The sequence below is a fragment of the Phoxinus phoxinus genome, assembly GCF_949152265.1.
Source record: "Phoxinus phoxinus genome assembly, chromosome: 15".
In the NCBI taxonomy this organism is placed as follows: Eukaryota; Metazoa; Chordata; class Actinopteri; order Cypriniformes; family Leuciscidae; genus Phoxinus; species Phoxinus phoxinus.
In genome coordinates, this window is record NC_136890.1 from 3,728,751 (window position 1) to 3,756,241 (window position 27,491).

The 27,491-nt window shown below is 39.2% G+C and overlaps 2 protein-coding genes across 2 annotated transcripts in view; one reads left to right on the forward strand and one right to left on the reverse strand.

Annotated features, from left to right (window-relative positions):
• The window catches only part of LOC307012107 (uncharacterized protein), a 328,649-nt gene that overhangs the window by 275,673 nt on the left and 25,485 nt on the right, over positions 1–27,491 (reverse strand). The window lies entirely within an intron of this gene.
• Positions 1,286–27,115, forward strand: ube2d4 (ubiquitin conjugating enzyme E2 D4). The gene is made up of 7 exons (XM_079638109.1): positions 1,286–1,578; positions 14,342–14,405; positions 15,852–15,883; positions 16,765–16,842; positions 18,455–18,560; positions 22,454–22,547; positions 24,867–27,115. The coding sequence occupies exons 1-7, from the start codon at positions 1,555–1,557 to the stop codon at positions 24,910–24,912; spliced, it is 444 nt and encodes a 147-aa protein (XP_079494235.1). The 5' UTR covers positions 1,286–1,554; the 3' UTR covers positions 24,913–27,115.

Genomic DNA, 27,491 nt, shown 5'->3' on the forward strand with positions numbered 1-27,491 from the left:
ATAGGGCAAATGTTATAATTTCACTGAACAGTGTATGTAGTTTAAACATGTTCTTCATCTTTTTTTGGTGGTCTATGCAATAAATGCACGTCCCTGAAACCACATATTAATGGTATAGGATAATGTCTGTACTGTCTACTATCGGTATATTGCTATATGACCGATTTCAGGGGTGACCAAAATTATGATTTAAAATCAGCCAGAGTGTATCTTTATATTTACATGTAGCTTAATATTACTGCTACTTTCTTGGACAACCCCTAACATCTGGTTTTTATGTACATTAGGGGGGTACACACACACACACACACACACACACACACACACACACACACACACACACACACACACACACACACACACACACACACACACACACACACACACACACACACACACACACACACACACACACACACACACACACACACACACACAATCATGAGGCTTTGTTAAATTGTTCTTTGTGTCACAAGATGGAAATGTTGTCCCGCGCTTTTCGCTTGTGTTAAAGAAAATAAATACTTTGGATTATCCACCATTTAAATAGTCAAACAGCGCCATCTTGTGGATAGAGAAAGCACAGCAATACTTTGGGTGGACTTCCAAAATTTACTATACATTTAATTTTTTTGGGATTTACGTATAGCCTATTAGGGAAAATAAAAAGTAAGCATAGATTAAATAGATTAAGTGTATTAAAGGTATAATTTAGAATCTATTCTAAGTTATAAAAGGCATGTTAGTGTAAGTAAATAAAACGGTAACGTTAACACTTCATTAATTAACATTAGTAAACTTCCTTAGTTAACATGAACTAAGAATGAACAATACTTCTTCAGCATTTATTAATCTTAGTTCATATTATTTTCAACATTTACTAATACGTCATTAAAATCAAAGGTTGTAGGCTATTTGTTAACATTAGTTAATGAACTGTGAACTAACATGAACAAATAACGAACAGTTGTATTTTTATTAACTAACATTAACAAACATTAATAAATACTGTAACAAATGTATTTCTCAGTGTTAGTCATGTTAGTAAATAAATACATTAACTAATGTTAACTAACCTTATTGTAAAATGTTACCATGAAAACTATACTGTAGCTAAACGAGATAGAAGTGAAGTAGAATGATTAAGGTGTAGATTTATATTCATAATTTTCTTCTGTCACATACTTTATTTAAAATTAGAACGCCCACAGAACTACATTTCCCATGATCCCCTCTCTATCCCCACACGCACGCTCTAGTATCGCGATAATATCTAAAATACGTTGCGTTGTCTCGCGAGATTACCTTCCTGCTGTCTAGTACAGCACTAAAAACTGTCAGTGAGGTTAGAGGGGGTAAGAATTCCTCAAATCGGCGACTGCCGTTTAAACAGCAGTGTGAATGTCCAAATCTGTGCTTTTGTGTTATTACGTACCTAACGTGTGACACTGAGAGGAAAAAACAACAACAACAACCGCGTTCTCATCCAAACTGTACAGGCCAACAGTATCTGAACTAGATAAAACAGACACTGTGCTGTAATACAGCGAGCAAATGGCGTTGAAAAGAATCCAAAAGGTGAGTTTGTGTTCATTGTGTGGATCGCATAACCTCACAGCCTCTGTCAATGTCCTCATCGTCATCTTCTAACGCTGTTGTGAATGTAAAGCACTCGCACTTTCCTCATTTGATCCCCATCTGGTCAAGACAAAGACGGATGGCCAATGGTGGATGCATGCAGTCGACAGACGCTTGTTCTCGTTCTTGATCGTTACAGATTCACGGGCATTATGTTATAAACAGTCACTGATGCGTCGATAATGCTGATTACGAGTGTTTGTTTTGCGCAATATGTGATCGACATGGTCTATTGTCGATGTGTGATGTTGTAGCACAAGGAACTGTGCGCATAAAACACATGTTTATGTGGTTTTTCAGGTGTTGTTATGAATGATTTGTGGCATGTAAGTTCGGTGGAAAGCTAAACATCGTTAAAATTTATCTTTTCTGTTGTCTGTCATCATGAATGAGAGAAACGACACTGGTGCGCATGCGTGATGGGCGACAACCGCTTTCAAGTTGCCAAATGCTGAACCCCAATGTCAGTGTGTCCATATATGGCTCGGCAAATAGGGCACTAGGACAGCGGAGGGTATTTTTAACAGATTCGCCACCCTGTTCGCATATCTACTTTAATCACAGAAAAAAATCACTGTTTTGATTTCAGTGATTCATTTCATAATCACTAAAATAATTATTTACTCGACTTTACGATGTTGTTCTTATGAACTCACATGCTGTTATTTTTAGGCCGAAATTTAATTTAAACTCTGGCATTTTTAGTTACCAGAAAGGATCTTAAAGTCCCCCTGTGGTGAAAATCCAGCTTTTAATGTTGTTTATGTGTCTATGTGGTGTTTTTAATCTGCTTTAAGTCAAACCATGTGTAAATTCATAAGTCGACAGCATTGCTGAATATTTTCTGCTTAAAACTGCAGTGAACCAAAGACAGTCTCAAAAACACGGTTTGAAATCGCTGGTGTTTCTGACGTCACAAACTACCTTGTAACCAATCAGATCAACGTGTGATTGTTAACCAGTCGATCTCTGACAGCAAAGTTCGCTCTCGCCGCCCTGCCATCGACGCCGTGGAAAGATTCGTGGTCGTTCTGACGTAGATCGAATGCTTGGTCTTTTTTAAACTTTATTTAAAGGGGCCGCAAAGCAAACAAGCATGTTGATCGTTATTTTTGCAGTAAATTGATCGATAGAAAGAACTTAACAATTATAGTGACATGTTTGCTAATGAAATAAACCAATTAAAAGCCATTTGTGTGGTGTGGCTTTTGTGTTCATGGTTAAGTGCTATTCTAATTTGCATTCCCGCTGAAAAACAAGCGTTCTAGCGCAAAAATCTTGCCTATAAATAGTGTTGCGCGCCTTCTTATCAAATTCAAATGATCAACCTCTCCTCTAATTTGCTTGGGAACTAATGTGGTCAGAACCGAAGTTTACAGGACTGCGTTCCCTGGAATCCTCTCAAACGGAGCACTTCTACATTCCGATTGGTTGCTGCCGAACCGCGTCATAGCTCATTACCATAAAGTTGACCTGACTTCAACTCTTCTCGCCGCTCTCACCGTCCAAGACGCGCCGCCCTCGCTGGAGCTCGCCACCAGCTCTCATTGACAATGAATGACTTCTGGCCACTTTGGCACTCTCACTGGCGGCGGTTTGAACGCACAGTGAGCTGAGTGAGTGAGTGGAGGCGGGGCTCATTTGCATATTCATAGAACGGCGTATACTAAGTGAAGGAAGGGTGGCGAGTTACATTCAAGCTATTTTAAGGCATCAAGGAATTTCTTTTTAAGGAAAAAACTTTTAAATGTGTCATTTTGGTGATCAAAGATGAGTTTTAAGGGATACAATTGGCTTTAAGTCGGCATGAAACGGAAATTGTGATTTTCTTTTATTCCCTATTGTGACGAGTGAAACGCTTCTGGAACAAGAACAATGGGCATGGCTTGATTTCGTCCTGGGGAACTGATTGGATGGTTGTGGTTTGCTATTGGTGGATCTCATGTGAGTGACAGGTTATTGCCCCGCCCTCGCGCCAGTAAACACATCATCAGAGAAGAGATGTGATGTCATGGAAACTATTCCAATAAAAACAATATGCTAATTGTGAAAAATGAACTTTAAAAAGACTAGAAAATACAGAATAATTATCTCAGGTAGGCAACTTAGAAAATTTGAGTCACACTTTAGATCAGGGTCCAAGTCTCACTATTAACTAACTATGACTTTTGCCTCAATAAACTCCTGATTACTGCTTATTAATAGTTAGTAAGTTAGTTTTATGGCCATCATGCAGAATAAGACATTAATATGTGCTTTATAAGAACTAAAAAACAGCTTGTACCCTAGTACGGTAATATGTATGCTAATAAGCAACTAGTCAGAATTGGACACTAAACGAAAGTGTTACAAAATTTTGTACAATATTAAAATGGTTAAATTTGAGTTTGAATATAATTTTTTCATGACTTTAATAGCTATAAACAATTTACCTCAGATGTTGAAAATAACTCCAAGGAAACAAGAGCGTTCAAACTGTACAATGTGAACAAACAAGTATATTTAATGACAAAGATTGTATTTTTGTTGAATAATGTTACAATTATTGTTCATTTAAATCGATTTTCGTTCTTCTTATCCGTTTAGTGAGTGCGAGAAGGCAGTGCGCTTGCAGAGAGACTCCGCCCACACACTCTTCTGATTGGCTGTGATTTGATTTGGTCGTGTTGCCTGAATCTTATCACATTGTGTCTGTTTGTGTTAGGAAATATTATGGTGTGCTTTATAATTTTTGGAGCTTGGCAGCATGGTCACTATAAATTGCCCTTGAATGGAAAAGAGTTATTTTCAAGAATTAGGGCTGCACAATTAATCGCACGCGATTTGGCAAAGGCTGCGATTATTTTATGCGCAGCTTGTCGGTGCAGCGGCTGATTGGTAGTAAATGCTGCTTCATCTGAACACCAGAGGGCGTCTCACATAGGGATGTTAACCGATGACCGTTTGACCGATGGTTGACCGTATCAACGTTAACCGATCAAAGTTGTTGGTAGTCGGTAAAAAAAAAAAAAAAAAGTGATCTCTAAATTAGTCTATTATAGACAGTGGACTAAACGCTATTACAGTTAGCCGTCATATTCCAAGATCTTTTTGTGTGAAGTGAACAAATCCCTCACTCAATCTTTCATAATTCGCCCGTTTGTACTTAATAAACCAATAAAAACATTCGGCGCGAGGTCACAGCGTTTGGGTTCGCGCGCTCACAAGGATTGCGAAAAGTAAAGGCTACAGGCTAACACACTCGAGGTTAGAGCCGAGGTGAGAGGACAGGATGAAGCGTGCAGAGAAGAGTAGTGTGTGGGACCATTTCACCAAATAGAATGACACAGATGTAACGTAAGTTGCAACTTGTGTGATACAGCGCTTAAATATCAAAATACATTACAAATACATTTCAGTGGTAACAGATAAGGTGATGATGATCATCATCTTTCTTTATTATTGTTAGCACTACCTCAAACTAAAGCGGCGTCTCTTCGGTTCGGAGCTGTCATTTTCTGAAATGAGCCGCGGCAATGTTTCAAATGAGCTTCTAACGCTAGATAAACGCCTTTATTTTCAACGCGATCACCTTGTACCCAAACCATTTCGAAACTAAGGAGGCGTTTGTCCGCCGATTACATACAAGCTCCTCGGCGCCGCGTTCGCGGGACTCATTCGCGCTGTTGGGGATTTTAAAAAAGTGACGTGAGTGGAAGGGCGGCGCCGGCGCCGTGTGTGTGTGTGTGTGTGTGTGTGTGTGTGTGTGTGTGTGTGTGTGTGTGTGTGTGTGTGTGTGAGCGGAGGCAGAGCGGCGGAGAGAGTTGCGAAATTGCAGGCACGGCTCGAGATGGCTGTTATTTCAAAACTAATCGGTTAACCGGTTTCAACCGGCTAATGAGGCTCGGTGGTCGGTCAATAATTTTTTTCGTTTTCGCCATCCCTAGTCTCACACACACACACACACACATACACACACACCACATATCCATCTGAACACCAGAAGGCGTCTCACACACACACTCCACATATCCATCTGAACACCAGAGGGCGTCTCACACACACACACACACACACACACACACACACACCACATATCCATCTGAACACCAGAGGGCGTCTCACACACACACACACACACACACACACACCACATATCCATCTGAACACCAGAGGGCGCTCTCGTGCAGAAATGCCAAATACGCCCCGCCGCAGAAGTATATAACGCCCGCCATTCAAGTACATAACTGCCATAGGCAGTATATAAAATGGACACAGCGACCCCATAGGTTTCAACGGACGGAGAAAAGTGAAGTCAATTGACCCTTCACAGGGAGTTTGATTGACAGTTGATCTGACCAATCATACTTCGCCATCCGCCATTTTGTCCGACAAAGCAGTCAGGAGAGTTAGTAGATTAACCAGGGGGGCAGTGTTTCGGAAGACACTGAAGCATCCCCGGGCGCCGCCATTGGCTAGCGGACCCCCACCTGCTGTTAGCATTCCATTGACTCCCATTCATTTTGGCGTCACTTTGACAGCGAATAACTTTACATATGAGGCGTTTAAAGACACCGTTTGTCCATTGTTTATTTCTAAAGAAACACGAAAATGTATAAAAGGCTCCATTACCTTGTATCTTACGTTATGGCCCCGTAGAAGCAGTTTTTGTAAAAATAGGCTAACGATTGCGCCATAACCGCGCGACTGTGTCGCACAAGTCGAAAAATTACCGTATGGACAGGCAGAGAAGCTCGCAAGCAATCGGGAGGACGTGGAGGCATAAAGTCAAGAGAGAAGCCCACAGAGAGTGATAAAGTTGCTCCCGCTGCTCATGGACAGCTAATGCTCACGCTCTCCGTCTCTCTGCGAGATTCGGAAGGGAATGATTCAGATTTCTCTCGGCACAGCGACTAGAAGACCTACAGGTTGCTCACGTCACATCTACGTCGTCAAGCTCAGTTTGAGCCTGCGCAGTTCGCCTTGCGATCAGGAAGTGAGTGCTTCTAATTGACTTCATTTCTCTCTGTTGAAACCTATGGGGTCGCTGTGTCCAGTTTATATACTGTCTATGAGATTAACATGGGAGGATTTGAACTTGAGAAGCGGAGTGTACTGACGCCTTTCCGCGGTTAAAACAACATTCCTTCTGATGTTCATTCATGTTTATTTGATGCTATAAATGAACTAGAAGGAAGAGATGATCGGTTCACGAGCGGCTTTATCTGAGTCTACAGCGATCTGTCAGACACATTAAAGAGCCACAAAACGGTATTTATTGTTTAAATTTCTTTTAGAAAATGACCAAATTTGAAAGGTGAGACTTTGTTTAATATCAAAAGTAACCGAAAAGTAAGCTGGTCTGTCCTGTCTGTCAGTGTGTTGTCAGTGTCCTCTCTTCTCCGCGATGTATTTTTCACTGCGTGAGAACATGGTGTGGCGTGAGAGCGGCGTAGCTTGGCAGACATAGCGACAGTAACTAAGGGGGGCGGGTCTTTGCGAACGGTCAATTGACGACAAAAACTGAGGAGACTTACGTAAGTTAATGAGTTGATTTATCCGGGTCTTAATATGCTTTTGTTCATAGAGAAATCTGTGCAATCGTTAGCCTATTTTTACCAAAACTGCTTCTACGGGGCCATAACGTAAGATACAAGGCCTTTTATACATTGTCGTGTTTCTTTAGAAATAAATAATGGACAAATGGAGTCTTTGAACGCCTCAGATGTAAAGTTATTCGCTGTCAAAGTGACGCCAAAATGAATGGGAGTCAATGGGATGCTAACAGCAGGGGATGGCTAGATAGCCAATGGCGGCCCGCGGGGAAGCTTCGGTTTCCGGCGGATGGATTACCCCCTTGGTCAGGAAATCCCTATCGCTGTAGCTGAATAAACAGGAGAACGCTTTGATTAAACATGACTAATAAACACAACACACGACTGCCTTATTCTGTGTAAGCACATCATCTCACAGAAGGAGGAGCTAAACTGTTGTTATGAAGTGAGTTTAGAGTAAAAGCATGTTTTTAAATGTTGTCTTTTGTTGGACGAGGTTCATAAATGCTTCTCATGTTTGGAAAGATGTTTGACGCATGTCGCTTTTTCAAATGCACGTTAAGAGACTCAAACTCTGTGCTCTCAGATGGAGCAGCGTTTACAGAGCCGATCATCAATGACAAGCGATTTAATTTCATTTGCGATTTTAAAATCGAGATAAGCAAGAATAACGGCATACATGTTTATAGATAACGACAGAATTTTCAGTGTTGAGTAAACTATCCCTTTAAAGTCCCCCTGTGGTGAAAATCCAGCTTTTAATGTTGTTTATGTGTCTATGTGGTGTTTTTAATATGCTTTAACACAATCCATGTGTAAGTTCATAAGTGGACAGCATTGCTGAGTATTTTCTGCTTAAAACTGCAGTGAACCAAAGACAGTCTCAAAAACACGGTTTGAAATCGCTGGTGTTTCTGACGTCACAAACTACCTTGTAACCAATCAGATCAACGTGTGATCGTCAACCAGTGGATCTCTGAGTGAGTGAGTGAGTGGAGGCGGGGCTCATTTGCATATTCATAGAACCGCGTATACTAAATGAGCCAAGGATGTCAAGTTACATTCAAGCTATTTTAAGGCATGAAGGAATTTCTTTTTAAGGTTAAAAAAAGTTTAAATATGTAATTTTGGTGATCAAAGTGAGTTTCGGATACATTAGTCTCGCGTAGCCAGACCTTCAGACTGACGGCTGAAGGTCTGGAATTCATAGCAGCTTTCTTTGGCCAAGGCCCGCCCATAAGGCCGTTTGACCGACATGTCAAACAACCAATTACAGTTCGTTTCGTTCAGCGTCACGTTTCTGGGCGTGGTAATGTCCCCACAATAACAGACCGGCGTGCAATAAGTCTCCACTAAGTGCCTGAAACAAAACTCCTTGACATCTCTTAATCTATGCCGTGAACCTCGCATACTCTCTACGTTTAGCTGATCTTGATAAATGCTCATTGTCACTCATGTAAACACAAGTTTTTCTTCCGCAATCACACGTCTGCGCTTTGTTTCCTGGCGGACCGAAAATAAACGCGACACTCGCGCCCCCCGGAAATCCGATAAAATTCAACCAATCAGATGACGACTTCGACATTCCTGAAGTGTTTCCAGTTAAGTGTACCATATGCATCAGACGTTTAGCCAACGATCCGTGGGCGTCACGTCTGAGGCTGAGACTACGGATACATTGACTACATGGGGACTGTAAGGTCTGAAGCCCTGCAAAATTATCCATTCATACAAATTTTGAATGCACATTTTTAGATAACCTACTTTATTAAATGTGCACACAGACTAATGATACATTTCAGACATTTAACTTTCCTAAATGTCATGTTACATCAACCAGGGGTGAAGAGAGAGTGTCAACATCAGATCAGAAATAGACAGCAGAAGCTCCGCCCCCTTTAAAAGCAGCACATATGTAACACAGTATGTGTGTGATGATCCTGCCAGAGGTCATTTATTAAGGATCACACTTGTGCAATGATCATGTCCAGGCTATCAGAAATTAAACAACCTTTTAACATGTATTTAATCATGTTAGCAAAATAACCTAATTATATTAATACATGCATTGTTGATTGATACTATGGACTCTAACGTTGACGAAAATTGAGACACTTTCTTTGCTTTTGCTTACTGTTAGTGACGATAAGTAACGATATACCAATACACTGTATTGCAGGTTTATATAATTATTATATAATCTTTCATAATTTTCATAAATTGAGAATAGTCTCATTTCTGATAAAATTGTATTTGTCAAAGCCTCGGTCTGTTTGTAATGTATGAATCATGTCTAGTCAATTTAATGAGTCAGGAATTGAGATCTAATTTTCCTTGATCTTTTGACATACAAGGTAATTGTACTATAAAAATTAGAGCTGGGTATCGATTCAAATTTCAAGATTCGATTCCGATTCTCAAGATCTTGAATCGATTATCATTATTCGATTCGATTCCATCCGATCCGATCCGATCTTATATTTTTAAAATATAAAATTTTCAAAAGTTTTAACTGTTCATGAACAATCAAGTGTTTGTATTAAATAACATTCACAAACATACATTAATGTTGTAAAAATATATTATTGTTCAATGTGTTGATGTTAGATAAGGCATTAATGTTAATGAATGGTGTCTTAATGTAGTGTTACCAACTAAACGGGAGATAAAACGTGTTTTATTTGACTTAATTGACTGTCCTTTTATTTAATCCAAAACTGCGTTCATATTTAAAAGGCCTTTTAAACTAGATACAACCGCACACGATACCACTTTAGGGGCCGTTCACATATCGCGTTTTATGCGCGTGCAAATTCAGAGAAGCACTTCAATGCATCTCAACAGGTCATGTGACAAAAACCAGCGGCCTTTCCGTAACAACATGGAAAGCTCGGCCGAACAGCTGATCGTAGCTGTACAGGGCGGCTTTTTATTTCTCATCTCAATGAATATATCTAGTAGTAAAGCTAATGCAAGGGCTAGAAATCAATACATTTTTTGATGATACTTCCTCGTCATCATGGAGAGCGCAGTTTGCACGAGTTTGCACGCTTTCTCCTCTCAACAAGCGCATGCTTTCCCTTTGCGTCTGCCGTTGCTATGCAACCATGAACAGAGGCGCGCCTGGAAAACGAATTTGCACGCGCAAAAAACGCGCTGTGTGAACGGCTCTTTCCTCCTTTCTTGTCAACAAGTGGATTCAGAGAAACCGCATTAGCAGCGCCGCCAGTCGCCGTGTCTCAGTGAGTTTATGGGGAAAATGTAGGCCTGTTATTAAATCGATCCTCTGAGTTACGGATCGATCTTTAGAAATTAATATGAAAATCGATTCAGAATTGGTGAATCGTTTTTTTCAACACAGCACTAATAAAAATATCCTGTAAGTTTCAGAACTCAAAACGTCCTAGTTAGTCTAAAAACAGCTTTTATTGAAACCAATGTCAGAAACACCTACTTTCACATCATTTCCTCTTTAGCCACCGATCCGTGCATGTCATGTAGTAGTAAATACGAGACCGAGACACGGAAACGGATCAGATTTGCTGACTGAATAGTTGTGATTTGCTGTTCTTTCGGCATTTATGGGGTTAATGCGCCGTCGGCATATCGGACACTTAAAGGGGTGGTAAAATGCCCTTTTCACAAGATGTAAAATAAGTCTCTGATGTCCCCAGAGTGAGTGTGTGAAGTTTTAGCTCAAAATACCCCACAGATATTTTTATATATAAGTCACTTTTTGAGGGTGAGCAAAAACGCGTCTTTTGTGTCTATTCTTTTAAATGCAAATGAGCTGCTGCTCCCGGCACAGGGGGCGGAGCTACAAGAGCTCGTGTCCTTTTATACCACACACACACGCACTGAAAATGTCAAAAACTTTTAGTCTTTTATATTCAAACCGGAGTCAGACAATGATGGAGAGACTCAAGAAGAAGTGACAATATGTAGAAGAACAGGACATTTCTGAATGGTTAGTTGATGAATGTATGTAGTGTATGTGTAGTTATCTTCTAGTCATTGATTAGCATATTCTGTCTTGACAATATAAATTGCGTTCCCGGGGGGCGGGGTTTATGTAAATTTTAGGGTTGGTGATGTCACTAACCCGGGAGGAATGTCGTGTAGTCTCTACCAGCCGTTTGTTGTAGTCCTTTTCTTTAAAAGCAAATATCTTCCTTTGCTTTAAAAATTTGAGCGTTGTATCTTTAACAGCAACATTACACACTACCTAAAGTTAGAAAAGTGAAATCATAATCAACCACCCCTTTAAAAAAACGCTGCTTTTGTTATTGTTTTGATTGAAGCAATTTGCTGTAATCCTGAATAAAAGCTTCAGTGAGCAACATCTGTTTTGTCATCAGTAAGACTTTACAACACGCTTGCCTTTATCAACACGACACTGCAAATGACAATGTGTATGTTTTTCACTTTATCGAAAAGAATGAACAGTGAATAGCCTATAAGAACGACAGTGCGACAAACAGTGGTACGTAGTACATTCATACTTCCGTTTACGGGAAACAACATACGTCATCTTTTGTCAATTATAACTTGACAGTGGATCTCTGAGCTGCTGTGAGTGAGTGGAGGCAGGACTCATTTGCATATTCACAGAACCGCATATACTAAATGAGGCAATGGTGTCGAGTTACATTTAAGATATTTTAAGTCATGAATTTACACAAGGTTTGTCTTAAAGCACATTAAAACAAACACCACATAGACATAAACAACATTAAAAGCTTGATTTTCCTGAATACATTTCTTCTGCTGAACAAAAAAAAGAAAATATTTTGAAGAATGTCGGCAACAAAACCGTTGTTGGACCCCATTGACCTCCATACTATGGAAGAAAAATACTATGGAAGTCAATGGGGTCCAACTAATGTTTTGTTACCGACATTCTTCAAAATATTTTCTTTTTTTGTTCAGCAGAAGAAAGACATTTATTCAAGTTTGGAACAACTTATTGTTAAATAAATGATGACCAAATTTTCGTTTTTGGGTGAACTATCCCTTTAAACTTTATTTCTCACAACCAAGACTTACCATTCGTTGGCAAATGTTTCGATTTATATAACGAGATATTTTTCAACATCGGAAGTTTTAAAAACAATTCCACGCGTGTAACATCTGGGATGTTGAAAATTATTTTTATATGCAAACCTGTCACCCAATCACTGCAGTGGGCGTTTACTTCCAGGTCTTGAGACACGCCCATCAAGTGTTTGATAGAAAGGGTCAAAAACAGGAGAGAAAAGAGCTTATTGCTTCTAAATTAGGATGTTTTTTGGTTTAAAAGTCTTTAACATTATAAGTGGACCTCAGAGAACATTATAAATGAATAAAAAGCAGTTAATGACCGCTTTAATAAAGTTATTGTTCACAGTTCTTATAGAACTAAACTAAATGAAAAGTCATAGTTTGAGCAGGACTGCGTTCTTTTATTCTTGCAGTAATGTCATTTAAAGGCATTTATTGTTCTTCTGTTGTTGTTGTGTATGAGGTTAGATATGGACTGACCCATCAGAGGCACTTATGTGTTTCTTTAAGTGTGCTGATGGTTATAGTTATTGAAAGTGTTGGTGGCGAGCAGCTGACAGCTCTAGTCTATCTTTAGACGGGCCTTTTCAGGCACTGAGTCACACAGTAACTTCTAGCAATACAAGAGGAGAATTAGAGGAGTGCCATGAGGATGAGATATGAGAGATTTCTGCTGAATGATCCAGAACAGTTACTGTACACACATACACACACACACAAACACACGCGCCAAATACTGACCCACATTACAAACGAAGATGCATGGCATTGAAATCAAAGTTGTTTATATGTGTATGTGGTGTTTCAAATCTGCTTTAAGACAAACCATGTGTAAATTCATAAGTCGACAGCATTGCTAATTGAGAGATTAATGCATTGATTGTATTATATCTTTTAAAAACAAAACACCAAACTGAACATTTAAACAAGTTTAAGGATACATTTATAAATAAAAATATCATTAGTAGCCTACCGTAATATCGCATATTCACAACAGATGAGCTATATTTCCATATCCATTCAACATAACTCAGAACAAGATAATAACAACTAAAAGTATCTTATTTAATTATAAAACATTTTATTTTAATATAATAACAGAGAAAATAGTCTAATAACTCGTATATAATTGAGAATATCTACGTGAATAGATAACGTAGTCTGGTATTATTAGCCTATTTCAGATCAACAATTTTAATCTAATATACTTTTTGTTTGTAGACATTAGCATATATGCAAACACTCAGGACCGCGCTACTGACCTTTCTGTTGACCGTGAGAGAGACAAAGGTCAACCGCGGGAAATGTATCAAAAGAATACCGCGAAATTCAGTGCGGTCAATATGACCGTCTATGGCCGAAATAGGTAAATATTTTCATTTGTTTTTTTGCCTTATGTGTAATTTATATGAAAAACATTTTAAATGAAAATACAGACACTTTTAGGAAAAGTCAGGTACCAGCAGGATTTTATTTATTTTTTTCAACAAAGTTATTGCAGATATAAAATTGGCCGTTCTAGTGTTAAAACTGCAGTCTCAAAAACACGGTTTGAAATCGCTGGTGTTTCTGACGTCACAAACTACCTTGTAACCAATCAGATCAACGTGTGATCATCAACCAGTGGATCTCTGAGCTGAGTGAGTGAGTGAGTGAGTGGAGGCGGGGCTCATTTGCATATTCACTGTGTTTTCCAACACTGATGTTTCTGTAACACCCTGATATTTTCAGATTAACCGATTGTGATTGTTTGTATACCGATACATCCATATTTCATTCTCAGACCAAGTGGCTAGAGTGAGATGATTGTCATAGTGTTGGTTGCGCTGGCAGAGCTCCTGAGATGATCTACATCTCAATATGGAAGCAAACCTCAGAGCCAAAGCATCAGGAATATGTGTTGTCAACCACATTACACTAACATGAGCCAAACTCTGTTTTTAGAAAGCGTTTTGAATAAATTAAGTATCCAAGTGCTGATAAAGTTTTGATCAGGACGGGAATCCTTTGTTTTCATGTTACTCTTTTATAAATTTTCCCTTCTGGACACTTACAAATACAAAGTTTCCTGCCCCAAAAATATTGTTTTACATGAAATGGCCTCTTGAACTTTATATTTTCCCCCTCAGGAACTGACAGACCTGCAGAGAGATCCACCAGCCCAGTGTTCAGCAGGTCCGGTCGGAGAGGACTGTGAGTATATCAGGAACGAGTGAATAATAATGTCTTACTTCTGGATAGGGATGCACTTAGCCGCGTTTGCACTGTCGGGCCAGTGCGAGCCAGGGCTTTAAACGTGCCGTGCCGGGCTAATAGCCTCGGGCCTGTAGGCTATTCATGCCTTTTAGCCCGACAGTGGAAACGTGAGTGGCCCTGGCACGCACTAGCATGCCCGCTTTTAGCTCGACAGTGCCCGGGACTTTTAGCCCGCGACTGGCCCTGGTCTGCACTAGCATGCCCGCTTTTAGCCCGACAGTGGAAACGCGACTTTTAGCCCGACAGTGGAAACGCGACTGGCCCTGGTCTGCACTAGCATGCCCGCTTTTAGCCCGACAGTGGAAACGCGACTGGCCCTGGCACGCACTAGCATGCCCGCTTTTAGCTCGACAGTGGAAACGCGACTGGCCCTGGCACGCACTAGCATGCCCGCTTTTAGCCCGACAGTGGAAACGCGACTGGCCCTGGCACGCACTAGCATGCCCGCTTTTAGCCCGACAGTGGAAACGCGACTGGCCCTGGCACGCACTAGCATGCCCGCTTTTAGCCCGACAGTGTAAACGCGACTGGCCCTGGCACGCACTAGCATGCCCGCTTTTAGCCCGACAGTGGAAACGCGACTGGCCCTGGCACGCACTAGCATGCCCGCTTTTAGCCCGACAGTGGAAACGCGACTGGCCCTGGCACGCACTAGCGTGCCCGCTTTTAGCCCGACAGTGGAAACGCGACTGGCCCTGGCACGCACTAGCATGCCCGCTTTTAGCCCGACAGTGAAAACGCGACTGGCCCTGGCACGCACTAGCATGCCCGCTTTTAGCCCGACAGTGGAAACGCGACTGGCCCTGGCACGCACTAGCATGCCCGCTTTTAGCCCGACAGTGGAAACGCGACTGGCCCTGGCACGCACTAGCATGCCCGCTTTTAGCCCGACAGTGGAAACGCGACTGGCCCTAGCACAAAGCCGATAACCGATATATTGGCCGATAAATCTAAATCCAAAGTTTTATATAATTTTTGACAACCTGATTACAAAAACAAAAGTCTTGGCAATAAAAGCAGCCGATATGTCAGACTACAAATGTTGCACTGAACTGTATTTTCCTTTTTTTGAAGTGATTTCAATCATATTTCAAGCAATTCAAATCCATCATGGTGAACAGTGCACATCTGAAGCGTCTCAGCTGAGGGAAATTATCCTTTATTTATTGGCTTTAATATATATCGGTCGATAACTATGAACAAAAATGAACATAAATCGACGGATACCGAAATGGTGGCCGATATAGCGTGCATCCCTACTATCAGATTACAGTTTAAATACAAAGATATTCACATGTGTTATTGCGTAACACTAACTGGCATCCTCATGATCGGATCAGTTTGCTTTAATTGATTTTATGTGTCATGATTCATGTTTTCCAGTGTTTCACTGGCAGGCAACAATAATGGGGCCGGTGAGTAGCTGTTTTTTCTGCCTTATTCTTTTCGAATTACAGGGTTCACGCAGTCATGAAATGTGATTTCTAGACCTGGAAAAATCAGTAGACTTAAAACATTTGTAAAATCTTTAAATTCAGGGTCCCCGCGGGCCCTTAAAATAGAAAATTTTCAGTTTGATCAAATTTAAGGCCATAAAAAGTCCTAAATATCTTAAAATGTGTAACAGACGTCTTACATTTATAGACGGAAAACGTCTAATGTGATTTGTTAAACTTCAAAAGGTGATGATTTAATTAAATAAATATTCAACGTCTAAATATTTTGCTTATGACTCTGTTGATTGAGTTATGACAATGTTACTTCATGGCTTTTATATTGTAATATGTTGTAGATGATTGTAAGAGTGCATATTTAATATCTCATCTTTTTTAATGAGCAGCTGTAGTAGTAAAGCGTAGACATTTCAAAACAATTTGCTGTCAAAACTGCGATTAATTGCGATTAATCACATCTAACATATAAAAGTTTGTGTTTATGTAATATATGTGTGTAGTTATCAGCCTATAACATATTAAGGCCAGACACTGCAGGCAAAAACTGTGTTTTTTCAAGCATCTGTCATTTTTGGGCTTTTGGGCTTTTCATAAAGTGTTTTTTCAGACTCGTGGACAAAAAAACATCCAAAATACACTTTTAACTGTATCTTTTAGAGCACTTTATCTATTTGCGTCTGTAGATTTCAATTACACTGTATATCTTTAAAGGCCGTTTTCTCAAAATGAGTTTTTCCTCCTACATTGAGCCAGAAATCTCCACTTCAGTCAAATTTATATGAACAAAATATAAGAGGTTGGCTATGAAACACACATTAGTAACCTGTGTCCTTGTTTTTCAGAATGACAGTCCATATCAAGGAGGGGTTTTCTTCCTCACGATTCATTTCCCAACAGACTACCCGTTTAAACCACCAAAGGTCAGTTGCTTTGTGCGATTCATTGTGTTTGGAGACCATTAGTCATATGTAAATGAGCGTGGAACGGATCGCAGTTGATCTGTACGGACCAGCTGGCCCACGGTTCGGCACGCATGTGATTCGTGGATTAACTGCTAAGTTTAACCATGATAGAGTGAAAGTTTATCATTTGGACGTGAGAATTTTTTTTACTTTTTTAATTTATATGCTCTTTATTACTAATCTACATAAAACAATTCACAAGGTATAAATTATCACAGAGGGAAAAAAAAATGATTCATCTTCAAACATAAACACAATGCTCCTTTGCTACAACATTTTAGTTTAAAAGAAATAAGATCATCCATAGATTTATACAAATTAAAATCAATCAACACTCTAGACTTTATAAGAGTTGAAAACAACACCGTAACATTATGTCCAGGCCTTTGTTCAATCTTATTTTTCCTACTTGAGCCAAGATAAAGTTCACTAACTGACAATCAATTTGTCTTTTCTGCACATATTTAGCACCCAAAACAAATATTTCCTTGGAAAAAGTTTGATTAAAAGCATCAAAAAGACTTTTTAAAGGGACAGTGTGTAGGAATTACTCCCATCTAGCGGTGAAATTGTATTTTGCATTCAAGCAAATAGTGCTCTCTAGCGCCTCGCTTTTTCAAACGCGTGTTGCAACTACGGTGGCTGTTATGTACCAAGAAGCGATGACAACAATAGCCCTTCGTCCAGTTTAACTATACGTTACATGTTCTACTGTTGTGCTGCCTATATAATGAATTACACAACCAAGCAATGAAAGAAAGCTTGAGAGACAAACTGATTCCTCTTTCGTGTTTACTTGCCTTTGAACAACGGACACATAAACACAAAATTATGTCTAAATGCCCGCCTCGACAAGTTGTCTCTCGTTTGTCAAATATGAACCGTTGAAACCGGATGTGTGTCAGTTTTTTTGTCTTAAAGTGACAGCACGCATCTAATATTCAGTGTCATTAATGTTAATAAAACAACAAGATACAGCTTTAACAAAGATGAAACTATATTTAATTTCTACAGTGAACAAATAGCCTAGTGTAATTTTACATTTAGGCTTAATTATTAATTTCTGTACCTGAAAAGGTAACTACTGTTAGACTTCATAACTTTGTGATTTAGTATTCATCATTCATCTCTGCTTGTAATTTGTGTATTTGTACTTATTTTATTACTGACTGTTCAGTTGTTTTTAATGTTTGAACTTTATTAGTTACGCACACTAGTAGTTTTTGATGTAGTATCGAAGAACTTCATGTGAGCTTTAAGTAATGAATGAAAAGCAAAGTTACCCCCCCCCCCCCCCCCATACATATATATATGGGGCAACTTTGCTTTTCATTTATTACTTAAAGCTCACATGAAGTTCTTCGATACTACATCAAAACCTACTAGCCGAACTCAAATATATATATTTATTATTATTTTTCTTTTGCTGATCCGAAAAAGTATCCGATCCGTGGCTCAAAACCCGTAAATGATCCGAACCGTGATTTTTGTGATCCGTTCCTCCACTAATGCTAATGTACGCTGTGTTTTGTAATGCTGTGTGATCAATACTCTCTGTGTTGATTGACAGGTCGCATTCACAACAAAAATCTACCACCCCAACATTAACAGTAATGGCAGTATTTGTCTGGACATCCTGCGGTCTCAGTGGTCTCCTGCGCTCACTGTATCCAAAGGTAAGTTTCAGTCTCAATGCTTAAAACAATCACTTTGAATTTATTTATTTATTTTATTTTACTTTATTTATATAGCACAAGTAAACACAACAGAAGTTGACCACTGTGCTTTACATAACAAAAGACACAAGAAACATGAAGAGTAAAATATCAATTAAACAATATAGTTAAACCCACATTAAAAATTTAGAGAAATGCCCGGTCCAAGAGATATAACTTTAGTTTGAGTTTAAACTCCTATAAAGAGGTCAACGATCTCAGGGATATAGGGTTTATTTGACACTAAGTGTAAATCTAATGCCATGCTACTTTTTGAACCTCATAAAATAACTATATATAATAAATTGTGACATGATCAAGCAATTTCACATAAGGATGATGTTGGTCTGAATATCAGCTGTGCTGCTGTTGGGAACAAAAGCACTCTAAAATTGCATGGTATAAATTATGTATCATTATGTATTGAATGGCAGAATGCATATTCTTTAGGACTTCATCTGCAATACCTTTTTTGCTGTATGAATAAACTCGAAAAATTTGAATATTGTGCAAAAGTTCATTTAGTGAGATATTTCAAGCCTTTATTTGTTATAATTTTGATGATTATGGCTTACAGCTTATGAAAACCTTTTCACAAAATTCTAATTTTGAATTTGGGGTTTTCATAAGCTGTATTATAACTGTATTATGCAAAATTATAACAAATAAAGGCTTGAAATATCTCACTTTGCATGTAATGAGTCTATATAATATATTAGTTTCACATTTTAAGTTGAATTACTGAAACAAACTTTTACACCATATTCTCATTTTGAGTTTCATCTGTATTACTACGACAAGATGTATTAGTGAGAATAGTGTAACAAATGTTTTTTTTTAATTCAAGCAAAATGTTTTAAAACATTCTTTAAACATTCTTTAATTATATGACCAAGTTTTAACACCATTTGTGTATAATGGTGCATTGCATGCTCACCGTTGCGTTGGTGTATATATAGATTATACACACTCTCCTGTTCAGGAAAACTAACAGATGATCATTATAATTTAGGAATTATAAAATTCTCATGTGGCTTGAGTATTTTTTGGACAGACACTGAGTTTGGTATTAAGATGTGTTTTGGTCGATCGGATCACAAGTAGACGAGGGAAACACATTCCCGTTTACACCTGGTGTTTTAATCCGTCTCTTCTGTCCCCTTTAAACACTTCTGTCCTGATTTCTTCGAGGAGAGGGTCTATGTGTGAGTAAATGTAGGGGTTTTCAGATCTTTTGATTTAAATGTACAATAAGCTCATATAATTTACATATGTGATCGGAGACGACGGAGAAACACACGGAGAACATCAGCTTCAGTTTCTGCTCTGACAGACCTGTGAGTGTGTTAGACATCAGGAATGATGAGAGAATATTGTGCTTGGTGCGTTTTTCATCTTCAAACCAAACTTGAGTCTTCAGCCGACAGTTTAAATCCCATCTGACTCGAGCTCTTCTCGTAATGTTCCCGCATTAGATCAGCCGCCGGACAGAAGACGGTCTTTAGCGGCTGTTTGAACACATTCGATCTCATGAGTGTTTACACTACGAAAGCGATCCGGCCGAATGTGTTTTCTACTAACTCTGGAAGTGGAGGAAACTGGACGAGCTCGAAGCGGTTTAGACCCGTTTACTCCTGTATTTAGGAGCCTCGGAGAGGAGGTCTCGGTGCTCTTTCAAATGAACTCTGGAGCGGTTGGTTTGTGGTGAGAACGTGATCCGACCTCGAACAGACCCAACTGCCAAAGAACTGCGCATTTTTGGACTAAAGCAGCTGCCGTAGTCAGTGTATTATGTCACTGTTTTTGCAACATTAATGCACGCGTCGCCTCCTCCTGAAGTGACTCGCCGCGTGCAGTGCATAAAACATTATTTTCAAGCCGCATCCTCGCTTCATTCTCAAATGTTATTGTTTGTCTAAAATGGCGTAGACAAACTATATAATAAACTATGGCCAGGGATACAATCAGCCACGCACTCGTCTCTCCATAGTAAAAAGCGGCGTGTTGTCTGCCGTATTTTCCTCCCCTTTGTTTACTTCCAAGAGTTTTGTTGGATTTTTCCCGCACGTTAATTCTGACCAATCGAAGTGCAGTCATAAAAATACGTTCAAGACACATCTGGCCAACAAGTGATGTGGATGTTGTCACGTGACTGCATTTTGGTTCGTTTCATCAACTGATCCAGAACCAGAGCAATCAGTGTGGTGTGAAAAGGAACCAAAATGCCACTAAGTATCGGACCAAATGAACCGAACTACAGATGTGAACGCACCCTTAAAGGTTGTATCAGCGTTTGTGGGTGACGTCACTTCTGTTTGTGTTTGAAGCGAGATCCCAAACAAACCAAGTTAGCTCGTCCCTCCCTCCTGTTTCGTGCATCATGAAAAAAAAACGATCATGCACGCGCATTTCTTAGCTAGAGCTACCCAAGTTTAGTCGAGCTTCGCTCCTATTATTTCAAGAAGGATATTTTCACACACAGTTCACATCCAAACAAGTCAGCACTAGCAGCTACTCGCCTGTCCAAAAGAACCAGTGCAACCTCGGCGTCCGATTAATAAACAAAACAAAAAAACAACACCGTTCAAAAACCTTCTCGACAACTATACGTGACTTGGAATAAACACAATGGTATTCCCTCGCCCTAATCCTCTTGGGGATTGACTCAGCCATGTTCAATTTCTCTTGTTGATCCTCAAGTTGTTTTGTAGACGCTGGCTTCTTCTTCAGCTCCGACTTCGCGTGCAGCCGTCACCGCGCACGAGTGCAAAACCTCACAACACCAGTCCCTGTCGGTGATTGGTTGGAACACTGTTTATTTAGGTTTTGAGTGGTTGGTGAAAACAATTGTTTTTGTGTGCAGATCTCAGAGCCTAGGCTGCCTACAGAGACGTGTTTTTTTGACAGCTTACTTATGGGGCGGGCAGCTAGCGGATCGTCAGGACAGATTAGATGAATGTGATCATTTATGTTTGGGCCTGAAATCGCTGATACAACCTTTAAGCCTGTTTTATGCTTCTGCGTCGAATCGACGGCATACCCCCGCAGACCCCTCTCGCGTCTTCGCGAACCCCTCTCTGACCCCTCCGCCGTACCTCGACGTGCACCTCCAAAAAATTGTAACTACGCATCGAGGCGACGCAGACCGCAAGGGCTGTGATTGGTCAGATTATACATCATTTCCGGAGTGTAGCTTTTCCGGTTTCTCCCTCCCGCTATACCGCCATTTTTAAAGTGACCACTGCACTGTTTGTTTCAACGACGTCTTCTTTTTCTTCTGCGATTAAACATTTGCAATAAAATAATTTGTTGTTCAACGTCGATTAGCTCCAGCTGCAACAGCACTCTCTCTCTTTCGCTCGTCATTGTCGGAAATGAAAAAGCGGAACCGGCGCACGGAACCAAAACAAACTAGCAAAGAGATTCGCGAACCACACACCCCCCTAGCGTTATGCCGGTGAAATGCACCGCGATGCAACGCAACCCGACGCAGAACCATAAAACGGCCACGACGCCGTAGGAGTGACGAGTTTAACGCAGAAGCATAATGAGGCCTTTAGAGCCGTCCACTTGTGATCCAATCAACCAAAACGCATCTTAATACCAGGTGTAAACAGGTTTGTTTTGTGTACTGGAAAGCCTTGGCATTTCTGTCTAATAAAGCCCCGTGTGGGTTACTCTGCCAGACTACAGTGATTAATCTTTGTTCTAAGAAGTGACCTAGTTTTGGAAAACTGTCTGTTATATGGCAAACAAACACCGGAGAAGCTCTTCTCGCTATGAACACAAGGCTTTCCAACAGTAGAGATGATCAGGATGTTCTGGCTTTTTAATATTTTCCCTTCCTTTTTTAGTCTTGTTGTCCATCTGCTCCCTGTTATGTGACCCGAACCCAGATGACCCGCTGGTACCTGAGATCGCACACACATATAAAGCAGACAGAGAAAAGTGAGTGACCCAAACATGCATTAAGGTTGTGTTAGGTGATGGATGCGATTTTATGTGTGTCTAAATTGATTGTGTATGTGTATTAAAACAAACTTAAAGGGGTGGTTGATTATGATTTAACTTTTCTAACTTTAGTTAGTGTGTAATGTTGCTGTTTGATCATAAGCAAAAGTTACAACGTTCAAAGCAAAGGGAGATATTTGCTTTTAAAGAATTCGCTTTTTAAAGGGATACTCCACTTTTTTTGGAAATAGGCTCATTTTACAACTCCCCCAGAGTTAAACAGTTGAGTTTTACCGTTTTCGAATCCATTCAGCCGAACTCCGGGTCTGACGGTACCACTTTTAGCATAGCTTAGCATAGATCATTGGTTCTGATGGGTCCAGTAGCATTTCTTTCAAAATGCCCAACGAGTTTCAATATTTTTCCTATTTAAAACTAGACTCTTCTGTAGTTAAACCATGTACTAAGATCGACGGAAAATGAAAACTTGCGATTTTCCAAGCCTATATGTCTAGGAACTACTCTCATTCCGGCGTAAGAATCAAGGAACTGTGCGGCCGTACCATGGGTGCAGCAGCGTAATGATAGTCCTTCGCGCAAGGACTGAATTGAGCTCTCTTTCGCGTCTGAATGGACAAATACACACAACGTTATGTCTAAATGTCCGTTTTGGAGAGTATTCGCGTAAACAAAGTTGGTTATGTCTTTACAGAACGTACAGTTGTGAGAATATCGATGTGCATCAGCAGTGCTGGATCTGCACACTCGGTCTTAAAGTGACAGTGCGTAATAAACCTATTGCCTTCTGTACACTTAATATTGATCAAACAACAAAATAAAAAGAGAAAAACATACACTGCTGTTTAATAGCTTTAATAAGGATTAATTATATTTAATTTATACAAATAAATATATCTGCTTGAAAGAATAAAGAATGATGTATGTAAGTTAAAGACTGTATAATCATTTATTGGAGGAAAAAAAAGACTGTTCTACTTTAGAAGTTTAAGATATTATTTTGTGTCACAGTGCTAAATCTGTGTCTGTGTTGCATGTTCAAATTTTAAAAATGATTTATATTAACAGGTTAATAGATGTTTTCTGCGGGAATATAATGGGTTTGGAAATTTTAGAGAAATTCAAAATTTTAATGCATTACAATTGAACTAAACCCTTTCTATTTTAGTCGACTAAAATCTACTGTAGATTTAGTCGACTAAAATCTTATTGTATTTAGTCGACTAAAACTAGACTAAAACTAAAACAATTCAGATGACTAAAATATGACTAAAACTAAATCATTTGCTGTCAAAATTAACACTGTTTGTGACACACACACACACACACACACACACACACACTCGATTTGCGCATCGCGTTCATGTGTGTGTATTACACAGGTAACGTTATTACATTGCTTCCTGATATCACGTGCGCAAACACAAATAACCTATATTTATATATGTTTATACTACAGGGCTGTTGAATGCTTGTATCTGATAAACGAGAAGCTCTTGTAATTATTACTTTACCCCACCTCTCCATGCCGAGTGAACGCCGGCTGGTGCAGTAAACACAGCCTAGCTAACGTCTCTGGCTACGATTTCAGTACAGTAATATCAAAGATCCTTGCTCCATCTCAATTATCTGGTAATATTCTATTCACAAAATACAACCAAAAGTACGGTAATGTTAAAATGTACTTGTGAAAAGTAATCCCGGGCACTATTTGCGCTGGTCCGCCGATTAGAACAGGAAAATGCTCCACAGTGCTCTGGAATCTGACTGCTGCCAAGCAACGAAACTAGAAGTACGACCGGTTTAAGATGGCGGCCGTATTTCTCAGTGCCCAGTGGCCAATAGGGCATCTAGTCTTTATATAATATCTATGGGTAAAAGGGCACGAGCTCTTGAAGCTCCGCCCCCTGTGCCGGGAGCAGCAGCTCATTTGCATTTAAAGGGACAGACACAAAACGGTGTGTTTTTGCTCACCCTCAAAAAGTGACAATTGTAACATGCTATATAAAAATATCTGTGGGGTATTTTGAGCTAAAACTTCACACACACACTCTGGGGACATCAGAGACTTATTTTACATCTTTTGAAAAGGGCATTATACCCCCCCTTTAAACAAAATGTCCAAAATGTGGGGGACAATAAAGACAAAAACAAGCAAATAAACTGAACGCTGGATTTCAAAAAGTTAGTGAACTTCCCCTTTGCGATTAACCCGATGAACTTCACCCTTTTTGTGTTTTCTCTTAACGTAAAACAGTCCAGAACTGTCTTAAGAGTGTGTCCTTTCTTTTCTCGCAGGTACAACAGACTAGCGAGGGAATGGACGCAAAAGTACGCCATGTGAGAGTGCCTGCGACTAAAAAAACTACAGAATCAAACGGACAGAGAAACACGTTTTTACTTGTAACAAGAGGAGTAAAAATAAGTGAATGTTGAGGGGAGGGGACAACTAAACAACAGACCCTTGGAAGGGAATCAGAAAGCGGAGGTGAGAGCCACTATGAGCTGAATCCGCTGTCATGTGCCGTTCTCCTAAACCCGCCGTCTGAACGGATTAGCCTGGAAGACTCCAGGAAAACTGTAAAACCGGACAAACCTCGGGGTACCACAACCCAGGAAGTTAGACTTGTACTACTGTTAGTTCTATTATTACTGTCATTGTGATTTTCTCAGTGTTTACTCGTCATCATTGTTTGTCATTGTGATGTTTTGCCGAATGAGGAGGCATTGGGATGAAGTTGGAAGGCTGGTGACACACGCTTGATCATTTCACAATCCTTATGAAAACCATTGATGTGAGTGTACGTGAACTCGACACACTTTTCCATTTTTAAACACTTTGCGATAGAATGTAAAAAAACAATTTTTTGGGTGTCAGAAAATCTTAGTGTAGTGTCTTGCCTTCCAACTTCCTGCCATTTTGGTTACTCCATAAAACACTATGAATGTGATTAGGAAAAGATGGTGTCCCTAATGAGCAAATGTGATTTTTTTTTTTTTTTTTTTTTTTTTAATGGAGGTCATAAAAATAGTCGAGTGAGTCTACAGGTGAAACTGGATTTTTTTTTATATCATGCAAAAGTTCATTTATTTCAGTAATTCAACTTAAAAGCTGAAACTAATATATTATATAGACTCATTACATGCAAAGTGAGATATTTCAAGCCTTTATTTGTTATTGTGAAAAGGTTTTCATAAGCTGTAAGCCATAATCATCAAAATTATAACAAATAAAGGCTTGAAATATCTCACTTTGCATGAAATAAATGAACTTTTGCATGATATTAAATTTTTTCCAGTTTCACCTGTACTACATCTCTAAAAAAAAGAATGAAACATAACATGGTGTCCTAAACAGACATGATGCGATAATCCCAACCCTTTACTCTCCATAGACCACAATGCATTGTGATTGTGACGTCACAACAGTGCATTACATTTAAACACATTTCAAGGGTTCGTTCGCTCGTGCAACGCAAGCAATCATCCGTGTGAACGAGGCCGAGAGAAGTCCTAGTGAAAAATACATATACTAAAATATAAATGTTTTATGCGTAGTATACTACAAATACATTTACATATTTATGTACTTAATACCCTGCAATTGTACTAATTTTGTTTAGTTTTCCAGAAATAGTTCAATTAAAGATATATGGAAATATTTCATTGTGCTAAAGTGGAACTATTGCAAGTATACTTTAGTTTCCCTTTAAATATCTTGCATTTAAAGACTGATATGATCATACTATCCTTACCAATAATGATATTAGAACACATTTTAAGCATAATAACAGGAAAAATGTGCATTGTGCAATAAAGAAGTGCTCCAAATAAAGTTTAATTATAATATTTATTCCAGTTAGTTTTAAGTTAAATGTCAATAAATATGTTAATGGACTTGAAGTATACTCGGTTTGAAATAAATGTATTTAAAATAGATTTTGGTATATTTTTTTTTACTAGGGGAAAGCAAACAAAACATGATATTCAATCACAAATATTTTTTTTTAAAACAAATAAATTGAGGTTTGCTTTTCGGGATGCAAAGCTACGATGTGTTTATCGCGTGTTGCAGCGTCACGTCTCATTAGGACACAGTGTTATTATTTATTCGACATGAAATGTTTTTTATGTATTATTTGGTTAATCATATCTCCTTTTGACATATTCTTAATTTAATCTAGAAAGACGTTTTCCAGAATTAAGGTGGCCGTTCACACCGGACATGTTCTTGCTATTGATGCTAAACGCGCGCCACACACATGCAGTGTATTGTTCTGATCGTGTCTGTTTATGGACAAACATATTCTCTAAATAATCCTCTTGTTTTTTTTATTGCGAGAGCTTGTCCTGTGCGAACGGCCGCTGACTTTAATTCACCTCGGCCGCATGTGCATGATATGACAGATGTGTAAGTATTTGTTTTGATAAGTATTGTAAAGTTGCTTTAGGAATCAAGGCAGATTTTTTTATACTTGTCTTAAAAATTCACCCAATTTGCTTGCAGAAAAAAAAGAGGGAGCAAAAATGCTGAAAATGACTGTGTGTGTGTGAAAAAAAGAAGAAAAAAAGAAATGCCACCACCATTTTTGCCAAATGTAATTACGCCCCTTTCAAATTTGCAGGCAAAGGGCACGTCATAGCGTATGAATGCAATATTTTCCGGCTTTTTAGCATTTATCTTTCTACAAGAGTGTAATCCTTAACAATCTTTAGATACTCTTGTTCATGTACTCACTAATATTACTAACTTTTGACCGAGTAGATTTGTCGTACGACCAGCACAGGTGCTGGACTCAAGTTACTTTTATTGTAAATTACTTTTTTTTTTCTAAAAACACGCTCATCAACTCATGGCTGCCTATTTGGAGGTGGATGATCAAGATGTTTACACGGAGCAGAATGAAAGATATGTGAGGAAAG